This window comes from Hippocampus bargibanti, linkage group LG06, assembly GCF_051943395.1.
Source record: "Hippocampus bargibanti isolate YZ-2025 linkage group LG06, ASM5194339v1, whole genome shotgun sequence".
NCBI classification, from domain to species: Eukaryota; Metazoa; Chordata; class Actinopteri; order Syngnathiformes; family Syngnathidae; genus Hippocampus; species Hippocampus bargibanti.
In genome coordinates, this window is record NC_142739.1 from 3987550 (window position 1) to 4012358 (window position 24809).

At 40.7% G+C, this 24809-nt stretch overlaps 1 protein-coding gene across 1 annotated transcript in view; it reads left to right on the plus strand.

Annotated features, from left to right (window-relative positions):
• The first annotated feature begins 24 nt into the window (after window positions 1–24).
• Window positions 25–24809, plus strand: part of plecb (plectin b) — a 128429-nt gene continuing 103644 nt past the window's right edge. The window contains exon 1 of the mRNA XM_088998231.1: window positions 25–263. Coding sequence (XP_088854357.1) covers window positions 173–263 — 91 coding nt within the window. The 5' untranslated portion in view covers window positions 25–172. The remainder of the gene's footprint in view (window positions 264–24809) is intronic.

The window sequence follows — 24809 nt, forward strand, 5'->3', positions numbered from 1 at the left end:
AGCTCGTTCATGGAACGAAGTTGGCAGCTGAAGAGAGTGCACACACGGCTCAGAGAGCTGATAGAGAGCAGCACAGACTTCCTCACAAAATCCGAAACCTTCTGAAACAAATTAATTCAAAGAGGAAAAGTAGACTTGCAGGACAAGAAGGGAAGAGGGTCAGCTTTCTGGCATGGCCGTGTATGAACCCGCTTACCTGCCTCCGGACGCTGAGGAGCAAGATTTCATCCAGGCTTATGAAAGCGTCAGAGAGAAGTATAAAGGTGAGAGAGAGCCTGTCGGATGGCATCTTGTGCATGATGTGTGATGGAAGACAGATTTCAATGGGTTTGCATTCGTCCTGATCTATTTGTGAGGTTATTGACACTGAAAATGTCTCTTTTACATTTGCCTTTAATATTTGGCCTGTTTGAACTTGCAGGGTCACTATTGATTATTGATGCTCTGTTACTCTTGTGTGTTGAGAATTACAAAAGTCCACCGTCTTCCACAGAAGTGCTCCATTTTGATGTGTGACAGTCGCAATAAGCCTACACTGCTCACCTCTGATCCTGATGAAGCTATCAGATGGGAGATTAGGAGTGAATGGATTTCTGATCTTTCTAGGACTGAATGGATTTCCAAGCTTTCTTTCTTTCTTTCTTTCTTTCTTTCTTTCTTTCTTTCTTTCTTGCTTGCTTGCTTGCTTGCTTGCTTGCTTGCTTTCTGTCTGTCTGTCTCCCTCTCTCAGTCTGTCTCTGTCTTTCCCTGTCTGTCTGTCTCTCTATCTGTCTGTCTCTCTCACTCTGTCTGTCTGTCTGTCCGTCTTTCCCTCTGTCTGTCTGTCTCTCTCTCTGTCTGTCTCTCTTTCTCTGTCTCTCTGTCTTTCTCTCTTTCTCACTCTCTGTCTGTCTCTTTCTCTCTTTCTCACTCTCTGTCTGTCTCTTTCTCTCTCTCTGTCTGTCTCTTTCTCTCTTTCTCTCTCTGTCTGTCTCTCTCTCTTTCTCCCTGTCTCTCTGTCTGTCTTTCTTTCAGACATGGCATCATCTGAAACTGTGTCAGAAGATATATTATTTTACATTGAGCTGTGTTATTATCCGTGGCGCACCTCAAGGCACTAAATTTGGTTCCCTGGCCATTTCGGAAATTACTTGCATGTTAGTTTGCCTGGTAGAAAAGTGATAAAGTTACATTTGTGTATAAAAGTTTCTCTTGACAGGTGAGATTGATTGTAATGTATCAGCCTTCGTTTATCTTATTCTCCAATTTTAGATAATTTCTCCCATTCAAAGAAGAATGTTAAAAGGTGTAGACATCTTAAATAGTTTGACTCAGTGGGTATTGAAGTCATGGATGATTATATACAAACAAAATCCTGTGACTGTAAAGTTTCCTTGAGAGTTTTCAAAGGCGCTTAGACACTAAATGTATGTATGCACCTTCAAATCCCTTCTCAAAACCCACCCATTTAAAATTGCATTTTCTGTGTAACTTTATCTATCTCTTGTTTCTATTTATAACTGTATTATATTTATTATTGTATCTTTGCTTAAATGTGACTGTAAAGTATCCTTGAGAGCTTTTAAAGGCACTTGAAATAAAATGTATTATTATTATTATTATTATTATTATTATTAAGCACTTTGATAAATAATTAGCTAAATTGTGTCATGACGTTTTTTTCTTGGTTATCAACATGCTATTCATTTTAATAGCATTGTCTATCTGGCATGAGTTGGTGTTGCTGTTCCGTTTTATGTAGACCTTCTTTGATCATCTCCACATGTATTATTGTCAAATTTGAAAAATAAAGTAGTATGCATCAAGGAAGCCTTCTTGGTCATCAAAATGATAGACTGAATATTAGTCACTTCAATTCAGGAACTGACTCAACAATTTGGAAGTGGAGAGAGCAAAGCCGTTCCAAACATTCATGGCTGTTAAAATGAATCAGTGTTCTGTTTGTTGTGCTGGTGCTTTACAAGGTTATAGGAAGCAGGGACTGGCTCTGTGGCAGTTGTTTATGTTTCAAACGTTCCGCTCTGTTCACTGCAAGACACGATTAGTGTTGCATTAAGTTTCAGTATTTACTCCTTATTAAGGCACATTGATGACGTGAAAAACTCTTTCAATTTGTGTTTCTTTTGTTAGCCTTTCATCAAACCCATTCTGTTTTTCCTGCAGAGATAAGTCTTACTATAACCACAGCTAGTATAGAAAATGAAAAGCAAAGTGAAAAGTGCAAATCAATTAGCTTCCATCTGGAAATGTGATTGAATCACTGAAGAATTTTCCCAAACAAAGGCTTTGACTTATTGACTACATTTGGGTGCTGCCTTTTCCAGCCAGGCTGGTTAATTAATTGTCCATATTGTATTTTATCCACATCATTCGTGAGTAGAGACATTAACTGCCTGGTGAGAAGCAGCACCTGTGGCTCAAGCCAAACTGTGGCAGGCGTTTTACTTTCTGGATCTGCATTTCCCGTTTCTGACAATGAGCCAATTAATCAACAATTGTGTGTCCCCTGACTCGACCAAGGAATCAATACCCATCCCTTCGAAATAATATCACCCAAGTCTTTTATTATATCGGGAATGAGTATGCTCCTTCTAATATTACTTGCTGGCATTGCCTGCCCTAAATTGAAGCAGTTCTCGCTGTCCTCCCTTCAACTTCCCAGGCAACATGTACACATACTAACAGCAGCTGAGGCCCATGTTCCAGGTCCATGGGAGGGGGATTACCCCGGTCTTCTGGGTGGACTGCTGATGAAGCACAACCATGCTTGGAATCCATATTTTGCCAAAGCGTGTGTTCTACATGGCCCTTTGGTATGCTGTGCTTGAAATAACCCATTATTGCCAGGGACATTTTCAATCATCCAATTAGTTACGAACCAAAGGTATTTTTGGTAAGCTAGACTGTTTAATCAAGTAATAGAAATATCCCATTACTCATTGGCTGTACATACTTTTTAGATGAAAGTTTAGATGCACCGTTTTATTGACAATCTGCGCTGAAAATAATCAACTTTGGATGTGGAATGTCTGCACAGATGTTTGAAGGCCTTTTTTTTATATTTAAAATAATAAAAACAAACCAATCATTTCAAAACATTTTCATCATTTTGTGTAACTTTTTTGAGCGCTGCAAAATATCACTTGGTGTTATAACAAAACCCTCAGGCGTAATAAGTAATAAGTTATAAATCACAAAATAAATCAATAGAAGAACGACGTCTGAACGTTGGGGTAAATTGAAGGCATTTTAACTCTTCCATTTGACATGAGTTTCAATGCGATTGATTAATTCTGAAGAAAACAACCCCCGCAGTGATAAGTAGTTGAATACTTTCCTCTTGAAAAAAAATGTTCTGGACATCGTTTTTTAGCAGATTGGTCTTTTTTTGAGTACATGATGTTGTACAGGTATTTCAAAACGAGTTCTTCATGGGTGCATCTGTGTAAGCTCTCAGTCGTACAGCAGTGGTCCATCGATGATCTTCAGCCGTCATCTGTACTTCTTCGAAGGTGTCGGACGTTTATATATATATATATATATATATATCTCGGTTATATGATAGTACCGCTCGATAGTACCGCTTATTACGATACTATTTCTATGAACGCAAGGAGAAAATTACATGGGCGCAGGATCGGATATATCGATAGTCCGGTTATATCGATATTTTTTCCGACTCCCGAGGATATCGATATAACGAGACTTTACTGTATATATATATATATATATATATATATATATATATATCCCTACTGCCGAGACATGGCGGTGCCGGACACTGCTATGATAGCATCCTGCTCTCAGGTTGGGGGGAGCAGGGGACTAATCCCTGCAGCTCCACTGATAGCTTCTATTTGACTGACTGACGACTAGCCTGATTGCACAATTGGCCCTGGTATCACCTCATCAGCATGACTAATCCTATGTTGCCTAAACGAACGATCCAAATTGAACCTCACCCAACATTACGGTTAAGGGAAGGATTTTGCTGTTTTATGAAAATAGCTACTTTTACTCCCCTTTCAAACCATCTATTTTCTTTCGCGAAGATTTTAACCTCATTGTCGTCAAATGAGTGGTTGCTAGCTTTTAGGTTCATATGTACTGCCGATTGATTAATGGGTGATTACATTTCAGCTTTTCCCCTCTGCCAGTGCCGCGTTAATGATTTCTCGCTTTCTTAAGGCTGAGTTTATGTGTGACATCCTCTTTTTGACTTAAACCTCTATGAGAGTACCTCAAAACCTTTGTATTTGATATGATCTCAGGATGTTAATGATTTTTTGCTTTCTTAAGGCTGAGTTTATGTGTGACATCCTCTTTTTGACTTAAACCTCTATGAGAGTACCTCAAAACCTTTGTATTTGATATGATCTCAGGATGTCTGGCATGGCCGGCTAGCAGAAGGACACTGTCTTGAATTTTGGGCTAAGGTGCTGACTAGAAAAGGCCGGGGGAGGGGGATTCGGTCCTGGGTAGCGTTAACACCGTGCTTTGTCACCTTGGGTACACTTTGGTCGATCATGCATGCAGTTGGCTGCCAAGAACTGCCTGTTTTGTGGCCATGAAAACATGAGGTTTTCTTGGAGGGAACCAGAGAGCTGCACAAGTTGAGACCGAGGCCCAACCAAAGTGTTTAAGCAAACATCAGGTGTTGGGCGTTTCACTTATTATCTAAGAAACTTCGTCAACAAACTAAAGTCTGACTGGTAGTTTAGGCCATATATATATATATAATATATATATATATATATATATATATATATATATATATATATATATATATAATATATATATATATATATATATATATATATCACTACTGTCCAGAAATGGCGGTGCCGGACTCTGCTATGATAGGTCCCTGCTCTCAGGTTGGGGGGAGCAGAGGACTACCCACTGCAGGTGCTCCACTGATAGTTCCTGTCGTCCTGACTAACGACTGGCCTGATTGCCCCATTTCGACTGGTATCACCTTATCAGTATTACTAATCCTATGTTGCCTAAGCAGGCTATTGTATGAACGATCCAAATTGAACCTCACCTCACCAAACCGGTTTAATGAAGGATTTAGTTATTTTATGAAAATTGCTTCTTTTACTCCCCTTTCAAACCAACTATGTTCTTTCGCTAAGATTTTAACCACATTGTCGTCAAATGAGTTGTTGCTAGCTTTTAGGTGCATATGTACTGCCGATTGAGGCCCACTAGTATTATCCCTGCGATGTTGATAAAGTATTTTTTTGAGAATTTGTTTAGTCTCCCCAATGTACTGCTCTTTACAATTTTCATTCTTACAATGTATTGAATAAACTACATTACTTTGTTTTTCATTTGGCAGCCTATCTTTTGGATGCACTAATTTTTGCCTTAAAGTGTTTATCGGTTTGAAATAAGTAGGAATTTTGTGTTGCCAAAGGACTCTTTGTAGTTTTTCAGAAACTCCTGCAATGTAAGGTACTGCTACTCCTCTCCTTTTCGTATCTTCAGAATTTTTGGTTTCATTCCCTATTCTTTCTTTCTGACATTTGTTAAATGACCACTGAGGGTACCCACAGTTTGTGAGTGCTCTCTTGATATGTTTTGACTCCTTTTCTCTACCTTCAACGCTTGTTGGTATTAGTTTAGCCCTATTCTGGAGGGTTCTGATAACTCCTAGTTTGTGTTGTAAAGGGTGGTTAGAATCGAAAAGTAAGTATTGGTCAGTGTGCATAGCCTTCCTAAAGACTTCTGTTTTTAGCGCTCTGTCCTCTTTTATAATTACTTTACAATCCAAAAAGGCGAGATGCTTCTCTTTAATGTCCTCACGACTAAATTTAATGTTGATGTCTACCGAGTTGAGGTGATCTGTGAAGGATTGAATTTCTTGTTTTTTAATTATGACAAAAGTATCGTCCACATATCTAAACCAGTGTCTAGGTTTTGTCCCCGGGAAGGATGCGAGGGCCTGTTTCTCCATCTCTTCCATGTACAGATTAGCCACTATGGGTGAAACTGGTGAGCCCATAGCAGACCCATGAATTTGTTTGTAAAATGTCTCCCTAAATTGAAAATACGTAGTATTAAGGCAGATTTCCAATAATTGGCAAATGTGGTCCGGTTTAAGTTTGGTTCTTTCATGCAGAGAAACGTCCGCTGCTGGGGTTGGGACAGATGTAAAGAGAGAAGTCACATTGTAAGATGCCAATGTTTCCTCAGGTTCCAATATGAGGTCTTTGATACTCTCTACAAACCTTGTGGTGTTCTCTACATGATATTCTGTCTTCCCAACCAACGGAGCTATGATAGTTTTTAGATATTTGGCTACGTTCAATGTTGTTTGTGGGTATGCCCCACAAGTAGGATGTGAGCTGGCGGAGAAGGAGAAATTTTCGTTGGACTTTGATGAAGTGATACAGAACATCCCAAGAAGTGAGAGGGTTGTTATTGGTGGGGACTTCAATGGACATGTTGGCGCAGGAAACAAAGATGATGAGGAGGTGATGGGCAGGTTTGGACTCCAGATGAGGAACGCTGAAGGACAGATGGTGGTTGACTTTGCTAAGAGAATGGAAATGGCTATTGTGAATATTTTTTTCAGAAGAGACAGGAACATAGGGTGACGTATAAGAGTGGAGGCAGAGTACACAGGTAGACTACATTTTCTGTCAACACCGCCATATAAAGGAAATCAGTGACTGAAGTAGTGGTTGGTGACAGTGTAGCCAGACAGCATAGATTGGTGGTGTGTCGGATGACGCTGGCAGTGAGGAAGATGAAGAAACCAAAGGCTGAAGTGAGGACAAAATGGTGGAAGTTGAAAAAGGAAGAGTGTTGCATGACATTTAGGAAGGAGGTAAGACAAGCACTGGGTGGGCAAGAGGTCCTTCCAGATGACTGGCAAACTACAGCGAACATAATCAGAGACACAGGTCGGCAAGTACTTGGTGTATCGAGTGGGAGAAAGGTAGATAAGGAGACTTGGTGGTGGAATGGGGAGGTGCAGGAGTGTATACAAAGAAAGAGGTTAGCAAAGAAGAAGTGGGACACTGAGAGGACGGACGAGAGTAGACAGCAGTACAAGGAGATGCAGCGCACGGTTAAAGTGAAGGTCGCAAAGGCCAAACACGAGGCCTATGATGATTTGTATGCTCTGCTGGACAGCAAGGAAGGTGAGACTGATCTTTAAAGGCTGCCGAGACAGAGAGACAAATATGGTAAGGACCTGCAGCAGGTTCGGGTGATTAAGGATAGAGATGGCAATGTATTAACAGGTGCCAGTAGTGTGATGGCAAGATGGAAACAGTACTTTGAAGAATTGATGAATGAGGAAAATGAGAAGGAACAAAGAGTAGAAGACGTGACTGTTGTGGACCCAGACGTAGCAAGCATTAGCAAGGATGAAGTGAGGAGGGCGCTGAAGGGATGGATGAAGGAGGGAAAGGCACTCGGGCTTGATGATTTACCAATCGAGGTATGGAAGTGTCTTGGAGAGGTGGCGGTTGTGTTCCTGACTGGATTATTCAACATGATCTTAGATCAGGCATGGGCAAACTACGGCCCGCGGGCCACATACGGCCGTTAGGTTTTTTAATCCGGCCCGCCGAACCTGCCCAAATTATAGTAAAAACAGTGTCTGAAACTCATGACAAAAAATTAGCGGACAACAGGGCAGATAACTGAAAAGTTGCCTGCCCCATTTTTCACAACTTGAAGCACAATGAGACAAGTAATAACATTAAAAAACATTGTCACAAAGTATAAAGTTTTTTTTTTAAACCAAGAATGTACCTACTACAAACGCTACCTTGCTTAATTTACGGTAAATGTGCATGGCTAGATTTTGCTGCAGTAGTCGATTGTCATTGTGGTGCACAATGCAACGTTTGCATTGCTTCCTACGAGCCACTAAGCCCCTTTCATAAGTCTCACGTACACTTTACAGTCACGGTTTAATGTAAATTTACGTTTTGTAGCGTCACATATGTTGTTAGCTTCTTTTGAATCTTTCTTCTGGGCTGAGGTTCTGTGCATCTATTTTGGAAAATTATATGCAATTGCACGACTTTATAACGCTTGCGAAAGTCCGGAAGAAAGAAGCAGGCTTCTGATTGACTGCCGTGCCGAGTATGCAAATTTCACTGCAGGTAGCCTATATCTGTGTGCTCGGCAACGGTACATGTGTATTGTTTGCGCGTGAAGGCGAGGGCGTCAGTGAGGAGTTTGTTGAGCACGCGGTCAGGACAAACCATCTATGATTTGGCGGAATTTAACACAAGTAGGTATTATTGAGTTTGAATATTTCGTTGGAATAATATGTTTTGAATGTTGAAAGTGATTCCATTTTTCAATAAATGTTGATTTCTTTAACTTTGCCCCTTCAATGAAAACTTATTAAAAACAGACGCAATCTTGATGAATCACAGTGCATGTTATTTTAATCTATTTCCATTTCCTCCCCCAAGTATCTGCGAAATAGTATGTAAACGCCATATTCCTTGAGACAAATTTATTAACTGATCAGGGATATTTTTCACATTTGAAAGACAGTTAATAAATTGGGTTCTTACTGTGCTATGAGGTTTGTACATCTACATTTGCACAGTATACAGTTGACATTTTTATTTTGTTATGCTTAGAATATCTTGTTTTCTATCCTTTCACTCCCACCCCAACCCCATCCCTCTTCAATTGCTGCTGTGGACTGCAAATTTCCCCATTGCGGGACGAATAAAGGTATTCTGATTCTGATTCTGATTCTGATTGTACACACTACATTTAAAGGACAACCGGCACCATTTTTTTGTGTTTCCCACTGACATCAGAAAAACGTTTTATAGCATCTAAAATACCCAAAACAGGCAGACTGATATTTTTAGTTAAATGAAAAACACCAATAAAAATGACTTCAAAATGAATCCGGAAATGGCCAGTTTCAGAAGGTCCCACCCCCTTGTTCGTGACGTCACGCCAAGACGTCTTGCCTTGCTCGAGAATCAAAACGATGGCTTCAGATTCGGAGAAGATGTTTTCTTGGTACTCATCCAGTTATGAATATTATTCAAATAGTTATGAAGAGGAAAACATAAATGCTTGCAATTGATTCAAGGAGTCCTCCCATATCAATTCGAGACGTCAATGACAGCAATGTAGCACCCAGAAAATTCAGAAGATTGCACCCAAGCTCTGTTGGTAATGGGCTGATTTGTCAGCTGGGAATTTGTGTCAGCGAATATCAAATTGTTGTCTTGGTGCAACACACAACGATTCACCATGGCGTTATTTATGTGTTTTCCTTCTAATTTCGCCATCAACACGGATCAAAGTTTTCAGACCAAACAAAGTACCCAAAATGCATTGTGTGTCGCTTTCTCAATCAGGGGCGGTCCAAACGTGACGTCACATGGGGATCGTCATCAACTCGAAAACAAGACTTCGTGAATATTCAGCGCAAGTCTTAGAATGTACACTATCGCTATATGCTGTGGAATCTTTGTAAAATATGCTCAGTCAAAGTCATTTGAAGTGATTTTATAAATTATAGACATAACTTGTCCGGAGGCATCGGTTGTCCTTTAATGCTTTAGGTTTAGTATTTCCGGCCCAAACACTCCCTCCAAATGCTCCTGGCCCGGCGGCCCCTCTGTCAAATTTTAGAACCCAATGCGGCCTGCGAGTCAAAAAGTTTGCCCACCCCTGTCTTAGATGGTAAACAGATGCCTGAAGAATGGAGACGAAGTGTACTCGTGCCCAATTCTAAGAACAAAGGAGATGTGCACAGTTGTACTAACTACAGAGGAATACAGTTGATGAGCCATACAATGAAACTCTGGGAAAGAGTAGTTGGATTGGATTGGATTGGATTGGATATGCCTTTATTAGTCTCACAGTGGAGAAATTTACATTTCACAGCAGCAAAGTGATGAAAGAAATGAAAGTAGAAAAACGAAATACATGAGCTGCTGGAAAGGCAGCCACTCTCGCGGCGCCGTCTTGAAGTCAAAAGAACAAAAAAAAACTAAATAACAAATAATATGACAGCATAGAGACAATATGACAAAACAAAGACACAGAGAGTTGAAGCTAGACTAAGAGCAGAAGTGAATATTTGTGAGCAACAGTATGGCTTCATGCCAAAAAAGAGTACGGCATAGGCAGTGCTTGCTTTAAAAATGCTGATATAGAAGTACAGAGAAGGTCAGAAGGAATTGCATTGTGTCTTTGTAGATCTGGAGAAAGCATACGTGCCCAGAGAAGAGCTGTGGCATTGCATGAGGAAGTCTGGAGTGACCGAAAAGTATGTCAGAGCGGTGCAAGACATGTATCATGACAGTAAGACAGTTGTGAGGTGTGCTGTTGGTGTGACAGAGGAATTCAAGGTGGAGGTGGGACTCCACCAGGTGTCAGCTCTGAGCCCCTTCTTATTTGCTATGGTGATGGACAGGCTGACAGACGATGTTAGACAAGAATCTCCTTGGACCATGATGTTTGCAGATGACATTGTGATCTGTAGCGAGAACGGGGAACAGGTGGCGGAGAAACTAGAGATGTGGAGATATGCCCTGGAAAGGAGAGGAATGAAGATCAGTCGCAGCAAGACGGAATATGTGTGTGTGAATGAGAGGGATCCAAGAGCATGAGTGATGATACTGGGGGAAGAGATAAAGAAGGTGGAGGATTTTAAGTACTTGGGGTCAACAGAGCAATGGATAGTGTGGAAAAGAGGTGACGAAGCGTGCCCTGGCAGGCTGGAGCGGCTGGAGAAAAATGTCAGGTGTGATGTGTGATAGGAGGGTTTCAGTTTGGATGAAAGGAAAAGTGTATAAAACAGTGGTGAGACCAGCCATGATGTTTGGACTGCAGACAGTGCCACTGAAGAAAAGACAGGAAGCAGAGCTGGAGGTAGCAGAGCTGAAGATGTTGACGTTTTCTTTGGGAGTGACCAGGTTGGATAGGATCAGGAATGAGTACATTAGAGGGACCACTCATATTAGAGGCTTTGGAGAGAAAGTCAGAGAGGCCAGACTGAGATGTTTGGACATGTCCTGAGGAGAGAGAGTGACTATATTGGGAGAAGGATGCTGAACCTTGAACTGCCAGGCAGGAGACCGAGAGCAAGACCGAAGAGGAGGTTTATGGATGTGGTCAAAGAGGACATGAAGGTAGCTGGTGTGAGGAAATTGATTCGATGTGATGACCCCTGAAGGAAAAAGCCGAAAGGAAAAGAAGATTTATTGCATTGTATTTGTGATTATATTGTATTTATTATAGTACCTATGCTTGTCTGTGACTTTAAAGTGTCATTAAGAGGCACTTAAAATAGAATGTATTATTATTAATGTTCAGGACCCTTGTGAGGATTAGCTGTTTGCATAATGCATGAAAATATTCATCCATCAATTGCCAGCTTCCTTTTTTCACGTTTATTCATTTTCCGATCTGCTTTTATCCTCAAGAGGGTCTCAGGGGTGCTGGAGCGTATCCCAGCTTTCTGCGGGAAGTATGCGGGGGCACCCTGAACCAGTTACCAGCCTATCGCAAGGCACAGAGCAACAGACAACAATTCTCGGTCCTACTCACACCTTGAGACTATTTAGTGTTCATTCAGCAGCCATGCATATTTTCGAATGTGGGATGAAACAGGAGTACCTTGATTAAAAAAAATAAACACAGTGCCAGGGAGAACATGCAAACTCTTCACGGGGAGGCTAGAGCTGGAATTGAACCTGGAGCTTTTATTTCTTCTGCTCTGCCAAGTGGATTTAAGAGTTGATTTACTTTCGAAGATAAGAATAAAAATCCCCCTGACACCTGATTTGATGCTTGGTGTCGTATTGTGAGCACTGATGTTTGATTGTAAACATGTTTGGGCAGACTTTCTTTGTCCTTTCTACTGTTTCTTGGCACTTGAAAGGCTGCGACTTTATTTGCTGCCCATGGTATTCAAAGCAACTGGAGCCAGTGTGACGGTCACCAACCACAAAGTCCAGGAATGCCTCCACAGGTCACCCCTCACAGCTGACACTCGAGGTGAATGCACTTTATGCATGCTCATTCCCTCTTCCATTCGCTGTGTCTCTCTGTCTCTCTGTCTCCGTCTCTCTCTCTCTCTCTCTCTCTCTCTCTCTCTCTCTCTCTCTCTCTCTCTCTCTCTCTCTCTCTCTCTCTCTCTCTCTCTCTCTCTCTCTCGTTCTATAGTACAGTGAGACATTGGCTTACAAACTCAATTGGGTCCCAGACAGAGTGTGTAAGGCGAAAAGTGTATATCCCCAAAGAAATTCCCATAGGAAACCATTAAAATGAGAATAATCCGTTCCCAGGGCTCCATAAAATATAATTTTCAACTAAATAAGCCTTATAACTACACACAACATACCTTATTCTACGTATAATAAATGTGCTATTGTATTGTAATGAAAGAAATACACTGCACTGGATAATAAAATCACTTTATTTACATTTGTGATGGTCGTTGATGGCTCTTAATTGACACCTGTTGCTTTCTGACTTGTAAGCATTACATTATCATTCATTATGTTGATGATTCTCATAGCCTTTTCTGGATGTAACTGTTCAATAAAAGCCTGCACAAATCAAATTCTCTTTGTTGAGAACCTCATTATGGTCAGCAACAAGCTCCTCGATGCCATCTGCAGCCACTTCGAGTCCCGTAGGTGCTGGCAGAGATTTTATTACAACAAAAGGCGCGAGTCCGATGATTCCACTGACGTGGAATAAAACGCAACAATAGAAGGCACACTCGCGGATCCCGGAAAGCAACAAAGTTACGCGATCGCGGCTAACAATCACTTCTTGGACTTGCTTGGACCAGCACAAGACACATCATGTCACTGGTGCGGTGACAGCGACTCATTGAAATGAAATGAAATTGAAGTGTCGCGAGCGGCGGTCCCGCCCCAGCTGTCAACTCGCACGTGACAATTTCGGCGTCATTAGTCATGTGTAAACATCGACTAAATAACATCTTAGTGTAAAGCTTTTAGGCGAAGGATAGTGCCAATGGTGGAAATGGAGAAAGTTACTCTCAGGGAAGTGACACACAGCGTGAGAGGTGTGTCAGGCTGAGATTCACATGACAGCCGCGGTGTGCACATACGACGCCACAAACGCACACCTCGTTTGTGTTTCTAAATGATCTCCTTCTCCTCGACGTTGATTTTTTTTTCTGTCTTCTCCGGCTAAACACGAGCCTGTGGTGTTTTTTTTTTTTTCGGTCCCATAATAGTAAAATTATCTGCAAAAAGCTCCTCGGAGGCGATCGACGTGTGAATTCAGGGAGACGGGTCATGGAAAGTAGTGCCGGCTGGAGCGCTGTTCGGTCATGTGCTTCCGCCGAACATCCGAAGATCATTCCGCCAGATACGAAGAGCACTCCGCCAGCCGTGGTGGGTGTGTATCGTGAAAAGTAGTGCGTATTCCAAGGTTTAATTTTCATAAATTTGACATTCGTAAGCCGAAAAGTTCATAAGGTAAGGTTTTCGTAAGCCGAGGTCTCACTGTATATGCACGCCCACACTTGCACTTATACTCTAAATTCTCATCGCTTTTTACCCGCTCACACACAGTCTTGAAAATATCAAAATCCGAGGCTCAAAATAACCGGTTTTGCATCACAGTTTTTTGCACCTCATTGATGTCAGATATTAACGTTTAACTACCAAAAAATGTTCAGATTGATTTCTACAAGTATCAAAACAATCGTACCGGTATTTGACATGTTGGAAATGGCTGCCTTGCACTCAAGCTTAAAGGACAACCGACGTCTCCGGACAAGTTGTGTCCATAATTTGTAAAATGGCTGCAAATGACTTCCACTGAGCATATTTTAATAAGATTCCACCGCATATAGCTATATTTTACGTTTTAAGACTCACACTGAATATTCAGGAAGTCTTGTTTTTGAGTTGGTGACGAGTCCGTACGTGACGTCACTAAAGGAACGCCCCTGACCGAAAAAAAAAAAGACACATTGTAGCAGTCCTTCCATCACGTCAATGTATTTTGCTGTATTGTTTTGTCTGAAAACCTTGTGTTGCACCCAAAAGCCGCCAGAAGAGGGTGTCCAAGCTCCATGGAAGGACTTTATCAACCTGTGGAAACGGGCTGATGAAGTCCTCACAGGAGCTTGGACGCCATTTTCTGCCTTTTTTTGGGTGATACATTTCCCCCCAATGTTGCCTCATGGATGCTTTCCTCTTCAGAACTATTTGAATCATATTCATAACTGGAAGTGTAACAAGAAAGCATATTCTCCGAATCTGAAGCCATTGTTTTGATTCTCCAGCAATGCAAGACGTCTTGGCGTGACGTCACGAACTAGGGGCGGGACTTTCTGAAAATGCCCAATTCACAGCTCAATTTTTTGCAGATTTTGGACACTTTAAGTCATTTTTATTGGTGTTTTGCTTTGGAATAAAAATATCATAATGCGTGTTTTGGGTATTTTCGATACTATAAAACATTTTTCTGATGTCAGTTAAGAAACAAAAAAGTGACGTTGGTTGTCCTTTAATGTCACTTTTTGGAGGAAAACACTTTTCAGCCGTAAAATCGAAAATAATGTGATTGATTCGATTGCTCTGATCTTTTCAGAGTTTGCATTGGGCATAAGCAGTGATGTGCATCTGAATGTTGGTGATGATTGTTCACATATATATATATATAGGTTTTTTTTTTTTTGTATAAGCCAATTCAAGCCTTTTCACTCACACTAGACATTTTTGATTGGCCCTTTTTATGCCACACCAACTAGCAACCTTCGCCTTGACTTTGAGTGTGCCTAAATACCCTGAGCACGAAGTCGTGCTGTCACAAACAAATATTTTTATTTTTGATTATTCTATAGATTAGTCCATCAATTGCCAATCTAAATTTAAGAAATAAATCATGCTAGTTAGATTAAAAACACATTTTTATTTGTTGCATTGTCAGATTTTAAAAAGATGACAATGTGACAAATGAAGATATTTGATATTGTTTCATAAGACCTTTCGTAATCAGAAAGTTAGCCCTCAAAATTCAATTTGAGGAGCAAAAATCATTGATTAGTAAAACTGCTAGTGAAAGAAAAATGTTTTTTGGAGACTTGCAAACACGTTGAAATTGGTGCATCACGTCTGCAAAGCGGATCCCTTTATCTCATCTGAGCCAGGGATACCAAAGATGGAGGATGTGTGTTAACTCAGAATACCTTTCACAGTAATTCTGTCCAAGCTCTGCCAGAAGATGCGGTTAGTTAAAAATTGCCCTAAATGGTAGTTCTGACTCCATGAGCTACACACTGCTCAGTTACATAAAAGGTATGAATAAAATAATCAGAGATAATAAATGGCTGTTGTACTAAACAGAGCCTCTTGCATGTTCATGTTTCTGTTGACTGTGAGGTCCCAGAGCGGTGTGGCTGCTCTCTCAGACAACAGGTCAAAAGGAAAACCCTGGAAAAAAACACCTCCCTTCCCTCCCCACACCACCTTTGTTTGTCTTGTCTCAAAGCTGCAATCACTTCTAATTTGCGGTTTCCTGTAACATTGGAGCGACTGTATCCTTTACACTTAGATCAGGATACCACACTACTGTGTGGTTATGTTTGTCCTCCATTCACCTTTCAACTTGTTATAGATATATTAGATGTGTGTATGGAGTGTGTGGAATTAACAATTTATTTGATGTGTTGTGGACCAATTGCCATGGATATACAGAGGTCTGAGTTCTGCTGCTAGGTGATCATTATTTTGGTTTTGTTCAGGTCAATGATTTGTCCTCTAAAACTTCTCAGTAGAATTCATGTTGCTATTTGGCTGAGTCTGGCTTTACTTTGGTTTGACAATTATATAGAGGAAACAATGTCAATCCTCAACAAGCCTTTCCCACTGGACTAAAATCTATTTGCAGTGGTGAGTGTCCGTCTGTTGTCTGGAGTGTGTGTGTGTGTGTGTGTGCGTGCGTGGTTGTATGTGTGTGTGTGCGTGTGTGTGTGTGTGTGCGTTCGTGTGTGTGTGTGTGTGTGCGTGCGTGCATGCATGCATGCAAACCGTTTACAACCCAAATTAATGCAGTTGGATTTCAATTTTAGGTTAGCGTGTCGACATCAGAGTGCAGAGGCAAAATTCTAGCTCTGGCCTCCCAATATGGGGTTTTCATGTTCTCCGGGCCTGCGTACAGTCTCTCTCCACATTCCAAAAACATGCATGGATTCAACACTCAAAATTGTCCCTTGGTGTGAGTGTGAGAGAAACTTTGTCTCTGTGTGCCCCGCGATTGGATATCTACCAGTCCAGGTTGTCCGCTGCCTACTGCCTGAAGACAGCTGGTATAGGCCCCCTTGAAAAATGATTGGATCAGAAAATGGATGGATGGGTGGATGGATTAGGATTTTAACAGAATAGTCAAAATACAAGTGATTGCTTGAATCTGACGCACATATTACAACAAAAAATACAACTATTTTTTAACAAATATTTATATTGTGAAATATAATTCTAATTATAATATAATTGTAAAATATATAGTGTATTTGTATATTCAAATAGCACGATAAACTCATACATTTCTGATGACCAAAGACGTAGTCATCCTTTGTTCACTTAATGTGGAGTCTAGATTTTTTTTATTTAACTCTTAATACATTATTTGATTGTTTGTTGTTGTATGACTTATTTTTCTGCCGTTGCACAGCATTCTGTATACAGTGGTGCTTGTTTTCATCTTCTCTACAAATTCAGTTCAGTTGAGTTGAAGTAATATCACAGTTATGTGGTCATGCTATTTGTTTGGGTTTTATACCACAAGGTGCCTCGGTTCGACCGTCGAGGTGGAGGAGTGATAATTATGTGGGATGTTATTATCTCTTTATGATAAAAAAACATTCACTGTATAAACCTCTCCAAATTTATGTTGCGAGCATACATCCCATCATGTCTATCAATCTTAGGACTCAAACACAATTCACATAATTTCCTCTCTCAATGCTGCACCGCAATGTATCTGAAATGAAGAAAACAAGTTGTGCTTTAATTGCAGACATTCACATTCATCTGATGGCAAAGGTCTCAAATCTTGAGCCTCGAGGGCTGCTTTTCTGCATGTTTTCCGTCCTTACCCGCTGCAGCACACCTGATTCAAATGATCAGATCATCAGCAAGTACTGCAATAGACTGATCACTGCTCTGATCAATTCACTGGGGTTTGAGACCCCTGATTTTGGGTATTTATACACTCCAGTGGCATCAGTACTGATGGAAATATCCAACTCTACAAGCAAGCATAACAAGAGTACAGTGCAAACACAGCAAAAAGGAGAACCAGACAGCAGAGCTGCAAGCTGCTCGAGTTGTATTTTGTTACTATTACTATTACTATTACTATTACTATTACTATTACTATTACTATTACTATTACTATTACTGTTGCTGTTGTTTTTGTATTTTTTAATGAATCCTGCTGGTGGTATTGGCTGTTGCATTACAGGATGTGGGCTATGTTGATGGCGTGTCCTTGTTATCCTGCTTAGATTAATAAAACACAGCAATGAGAAAATAGGTTGCTAATAAGGTACATCAAGAGCAGGGGTCTCAAACGCCGGTCTTCAAGGGCCGCAGTCCTTCATGTTTTCCAAGTCTCCCTGTTGCAACGCACCTGAGGCTGTGTTGCAAAAGGTGTGTTGCAACGAGGAGACATGTAGGACTGCGGCCTTCGAGGACCGGAGTTTGAGACCCGTGATCAAGTATACAGCACTACAATAATAGCAATTTCAAAACAAACAAACAAACAAAGCAAATTGTTGGCTGTTCTTTCCCGTCTTCTGCTTTTCAGGCTGAGTCTTGCTCTGCATGGATGGAGTACACACTTGAGAACCGAATTGCTTACACCAGACTTGTCTATTCACAGTTCACAGTAAGGTGGATTATAGAATTCCATCCATTGGCCTAACTGTTTTATTATTACCAAAACAGTCAGGTTTGAAAAAAAAGATTGTGGCTGGTTACTGCCCAGTGCTCTAAGCCACTACATTGGGGCAAAGATTTCAGTGGCTGTATGACCTCAGGCGGGAGAAATGTTTTGTCTGAAGAGTTAAATTGATGCCCCTCAAATGCCGATGTGTGTTTGTCAAATACAGTACATGTATAAGTTTTCATTCAAAAGAAAAGTCAAACTAAGTTAACCCACCTCAAGCCTGCATGCTTGAAGTACAGTAATTGTAGCATTCTAAGAGATGTTCACACGGCACGCATTTGCTGAACTTATGAATGTATTTAGCTGAGATATATTTTACACCAGTGTAAATTTTGTGGAGCGTTCACACGTATAAAGCTGCTTACGAAAGAGAAATGTATTAGCTCCGGTGCAGCCCGTCTTGCGTTCACTCAGCAGTTTCTGTGGCCGTGCAATATGATGGGAATAATATTGAAATAAACAAGTTCTTGGGTAAAGAATACTTCATTTTCCTCACGTTGTTTTTGATGGATTGAAAAACCATGTTTTATATTTCTTCCGACAAATTAAAGCTTTGGTCTACCACACACTGTAACACAGGGGTTATGGTTTCCTCTCAAGGGGCGTTATGAATTTGGGGAAGCCATTACAATGTTTAATCCCCTCCACATATTACATGTAGACCGCTCAACAAATTAATGAATAACTATCTGAAGTCAAGAATAATGACTGTTATTGTGGTTTACATCCAACAATATGAAATTTTGGTTAGGATTTTAGCAAGCATCATGGAATTTCACAAGTTTGATTTGCTTTTGCAGGCCGGATTTGGCCCCCGGGCCTTTACTTTGACATCTGTGCTGTTAAAGTATGAGAGAGAGAGAAAGGAAAGATAGCAGAAGTACAACAGAGCTCAAAATACCTTATGCAATCAACTCTTCTGACGTGTAGCAAGCGAGTCTGCCCCTATACTAAACATCCCATTTTATATCGGTGCTTCTCCGCAAACTAGCATTTACTTTGCACTCAATTTTTAAACCACCTCTTGAGAAGGGTTAAATTTGCTCTGGTTTAAGCTGTTTTCAGGGGCTACAACCGATATAACTTTGTATGTGTGAACACTCTACGTGGGCAGCCCCAGTGCTACACCAGAAAACACCACTTCTGTCTTTTCATGAAGTTCTAAAAAATAAACAGCTTGTGAAAAAAATACAGTAAAGTCTCGTTATATTGATATTCAAGGGAGTCCGAAAAAATATCGATATAACCGGGACTATCGATATATCCGACCCTGTTTGCGTGTAATTTTCTCTGTGCGTGCATAGAAATAGTATCGATATAACCGGGACTATCGATATATCCGATATCGATATAACGAGACTTTACTGTAATACCCCTTTTACCTCATTCACTGCAATGCCAGAATTTATTCGGGAACTGAAAATATGACATGGAGCGCAATTCCCGAAATTGTTTGTGTTTTTTTTTTTTTTTTTTTTTTTTTTTTTTTGCGGGGGTGGGGGGCGGCGGATAAAGCGCTGGTCAGGTCTCTGCTTTTTTCTCTTCCACGAGGGGGCAGCATTGGCCTTTTGTACAGCCGCCCCCACTTGCACATCATATTACTCCAGACCCATATACTGTAACTTAGGAATTAACTTATTTTCTGATAAAAGAAGAGACTAAGGTTTCTTACGTCTTATATCATCCTAAAACTCAATATTCTGTTGGTCCTGGAATTTGAGTGAAAATGACAAAAACCCTGACACTGGAGTGGACTCGTTTTTGCACCTCTGGCAGTGAATGAGTTAAAAAGAGCTCTTTGAGTAACTGATAGTAGACATCACAAACAATAAAAGGTTCATAAAAATAACGAAAAGACAAGTTCATTTTAATGCATTCTCCAAATATAACTGGTTGCATACGTGAAGTGAAACATGCACACAAACAAGTTAAATGACATGTATTTCCATCGAACACAGCATCACGTTTTTGGAAGTTCTTCTCAAATATTTTGTACTTCAACTGTCAAGTACTGTACGCCTGTGCGTATATCACTTCTAAAGCATCTTCCTTGCTTTTTGCCTCCTTTGTCAATTGTGATGTTTCCCGTTTTCATGATGTATCGGATGAATAAGTTTAACTGAGTATCCACACTAGTCGCATTGGACATCATATTAATATCTACATATTAAAAAGGATCCAGTCAGAAAAAAGAAAATAAATAAATGTTAATGTTTAACTTGACATACAGACAGAGTCCAATAGAACAGAATCTAAATGACATAAGTCCCCAAATTTTGCAATGAGTTATAGTATGGACATCCCAATTACCATAAATAAATAAATAAATAAATAAATAATAATATAATATAATAATAATAAATAATAAATAAATAAATTTTGGTGCGCATGGATCGGTATCGCCTGCCTGAGGGGAGTAGCTGGAAAAGGTGGTGGGCAGGGTGCGGAGGGTCCAGTAGAATTTTCCGCGCCCTAGTTTGGATTCTTGCAGTGTGCAAGTCCTTGAGAGTGGGTAGGGTGGTGCCAATGATTTTTTCCGCCGTCCTAACTGTCCGTTGAAGTCGGATTTTGTCCATTTTTGTGGCGGCCCCGAACCAAACGGTGATGGAAGAACACAGGATGGATTCTATTTAATCCACTTAATTCCCACATACAAACAGAAACTCAAATGTGTAAAACCGGTAGTCAAGACAGTTAAAAAATGGACAGATGAAGCAAAGTTATCGCTACAAGAATGCTTAGACTGCACTGATTGGAGCGTCTTTGAAACTTCAACGGGCACATTGGATGAATACACAGACACTGTAACTGTAACTGGTGGTATGACATCAGTGTACATTCCATGAAAATAAGTCTTAATACAAGATATGTGAATGCTTTAATCATAAAGTATATTGCTCCAATTTAATTGTTTTACATTTTATATTAAGTACAGTGAGACCTCAACTTACGAACTTAATTGGTTCTCAGACCGAGTGTGTAAGGCAAAAAGTGTGTATCTCAAAAAGAAATTTCCCATAGGAAACCATTAAAATGGGAATAATCCGTTTCCGGGTTTCCATAAAATATAGTTTTCAACTAAATAAGCCTTAAAACTACACACAACATACCTTATTCTATGTATAATAAATGTGCTATTGTATTGTAATGAAAGAAATACACTGCATTGTGTCATAAAGTCACTTTATTTACATTTGTGATGGTCATTTATGGCTTCATGGAATGGCGTTGGAGGTCGAAGGTCAAAGGGAATTGCTGTTTGGAAAGAGAGGCGCATTACATGACGACTGTAATTAAAGAAATAAACTGTGTTGTAAAATAAAGTTTTATTGACCTTTTTGATGGTCGTTGATGGCTTATGGAAGGAGAGTCACCTTCCATAAGGACTGTTGGTAACCTAACCTCTGGTGCTGTTCGGTCGTGTGCTTCCGCCGAAGATCACTCCGCCAGCCGTGGTGGGTGTGTATTATGAAAATAGTGCTTATTATAAGGTTTATTTTCATAAATTTGACGTTTGTAAGACAAAAAGTTTGTAAGTTGAGGTGTTTGTAAATTGAGGTCTCACTGTAAAGTTAACTCATTGTGGCCCTTTCTTAAAATGACTCCAGGAATCTGGGTGTGTTCGTTACATACGCACTTCCCCGTGCTGCTAAAACTGTTAAACAAATGTGCTCCACACAAATGTGCTTCCTGTCCTAGCAAAGTCATTTTTTTTACATGAGTGGAAGCCCAGTTTGGGATGTATGGGAGGAGTTAAAGGAGGAGCTTTTCGTCACACCGGTAAACACTCTTAGTGACACTCTTAGTGACTGGAAATGCGCATGTTGAAATACCAAAACACAGTTTCCAGTCAGATGACCTGCTGTATTTGTGCTTCATACGCCCAAAAGAGACAGAAAAGCCAAAACACAAGTCTTTAGTTTTGTCAATTCTGAGGCCAAACAAGGAGGAGATAATGCCTGTAGTGCTCCAGAGTGTCATCTAGAGAATTCATTCATCACAAAAGCGAACGGCTGCAATGGACCAATCAAGATCAATCCAACATGAGATTGCTTCCCTGAAAGGTACTTCCCATGTCACTGTCTTGAACTTCGACTGTACTGTAGTTACAACAAATGTTTTCACCAGTTGGCATTCATGTAAAGGAAGGGCATATGACAAAGGCATTGTTTGAAGAGAAGTAGGAGGGAGAGTATTTTACAGTAAAATTTAACTCAGTTGTCACTAACACATACTTTTTAGTGCAAAAGTTAACAAAAATCAATGTTTGATTTACTTGCGGTACCCTTTGTGAACAGGTTATGATTTTTTTTTTACATACACACGCACACACACACACACACACACACACACACACACACACACACACACACACACACACACACACACACACACACACACACACACACACAAACAAACCTTCATTAATTTTTCAATCCACAAGCAAGGGTCGTGGTAAATGCTGGAGCCTATCCTGAACTGGTTGCCAGCCATTCGCAAGCTACACTGAGACAGACAACCATACATGTTTTTGAAACGTGGGAGTCCTGGAGGCCCTGGGAGAACATAAAATGTGGTCGTAAATCGGATGTTACATATATATATATATATATCTATCTATCTATCTATCTATCTATATATCTATATATATATATAAATATATATATATATATATATATATATATATATATATATATATATATATATATATATATAGTAAAGTCTCGTTATATCGATATTCTTGGGAGTTAGAAAAAATGTCCATATAATTGTACTGTCGATATATCCGTCCTGCGCCGAACTGCATTAACAAAAGCCGCCAAAAGAGGGCATCCAATCGCCATATAAGAAACGGAGCTGGCCATGAGCTCGCCATTTTGTGCCTCTTTTTTTTTTTTTTTGGTGAGAGATGTTCCCCGAATGCAAAAAACAAAAATGGCACATATAATTCTTTAATCGATTGCAAACATGTATGCTTTCCTCTACAGTGTATTTGAATAATATTCATAACTTGATGTGTAACAAGAAAGCATATCCGAATCTGAAGCCATTGTATGGATTCACAAGCAATGCAAGACGTCTTGGCGTGAAGTCATCTTTATTGGTGTTTTGCATTTGAATAAAAAGTGACATCGGTTGTCCTTTAATGCACAGAATGGAATGTATGGTAATTTTCAAAATCACGCTTCAGCAGACAAAACAAGAAACATTGTTGCAAAAAACGATTGCATTCATATACAGTACAGTGGGCATGTACATAACACAACAGGGAAACTGCAACGCTTACATCTTACTGTATTATGTATGCAATTTAAAAAAGTCATCAATCTTCTTCTGCTTCCCATTTTTACCTTTTAACACAAACACTTCAATCTCGTCTGCTACACACAAGCTAGTGTCTGAAAATGAAAATGTCTCTGCTACACGGGAGCTGGTCACGTAACAAACTCACGTGACCAAGTCACGTGACCAAGTCGACCAATGGCGCGACCGATGGCGCGACCGATGGCGCAACCGATGGCGTGTATCGATATAAACATAGCAAAATGGCCGGCGGGAGATGAAAAAGAGAACCGTAGTAACCGGATTATCGTAAAAACCACGAATCGTACTAAACGGAACTAATTATACATAAAAAGACTAGGAATGGGAAACACCTTGGGAGGTGTTTCCCATTTTGACCTTGGGGTTTCCAGGTCATACTGCGCACAGATGTTTCGGTAGACTATGCCAGCCACCTGGTTATGGCGCTCCATGTAGGCTTTCCCTGCCAGCATCTTACACCCTGCAGTTATGTGTTGGATTGTCTCAGGTGCCTCTTTGCACAACCTACACCTTGGGTCTTGTCTGGTGTTGTATATCCCTGCCTCTATGGCTCTGGTGTTCAGGGCCTGCTCTTGGACAGCCAGGACGAGTGCCTCTGTGCTGTCCTTTAGGCCAGCCCTCTCTAGCCACTGATAGGACTTCTTGAGATCAGCCACTTCTGCTATGGTTCGGTGGTACATCCCGTGTAGGGGCTTTTCCTCCCATGATTGTCCCTCTTCCAGCACCTCATCCTCTGTTCCCCATTGTCTGAGACATTCTCTGAGTACATCATCCGTTGGAGCCTTCTCTTTGATGTATTCATGGAGCTTGGATGTTTCATCCTGGACAGTGGCTCTCACACTCACTAGTCCCCGGCCTCCTTCCTTACGGCTTGTGTAGAGTCTCATGGTGCTGGACTTGGGATGGAACCCTCCGTGCATGGTGAGGAGTTTTCGGGTCTTAACATCCGTGGTCTGAATCTCTTCCTTTGGCCACCTTATTATTCCTGCAGGGTATCTGATCACTGGCAGGGCATAGCTGTTTATTGCCCGGGTCTTGTTCTTGCCATTGAGCTGGCTTCTGAGGACTTGCCTCACCCGCTGGAGGTATTTGGTCGTAGCCGCTTTCCTTGTTGCTAGTTCGAGGTTGCCATTGGCCTGTGGTATACCGAGGTACTTGTAGCTGTTTTCAATGTCTGCTATTGTTCCTTCAGGGAGTGTGACCCCTTCAGTGTGGACTACCTTGCCCCTCTTAGTCACCATCCGACTACATTTCTCCAGCCCGAAGGACATTCCGATATCACTACTGTAGATCCTGGTTGTGTGGATCAGGGAGTCTATGTCCCTTTCGCTCTTAGCATACAGCTTTATGTCATCCATGTAGAGGAGGTGACTGATCGTAGCTCCATTTCTGAGGCGGTATCCATAGCCTGTCTTGGCGATTATCTGGCTGAGGGGGTTCAGTCATATATATATATATACTTGATCTGATTAGGATCATTCGGGGCTGACCACCGATGAGTGAGATGAAATAAACTGATCAGCAACTGG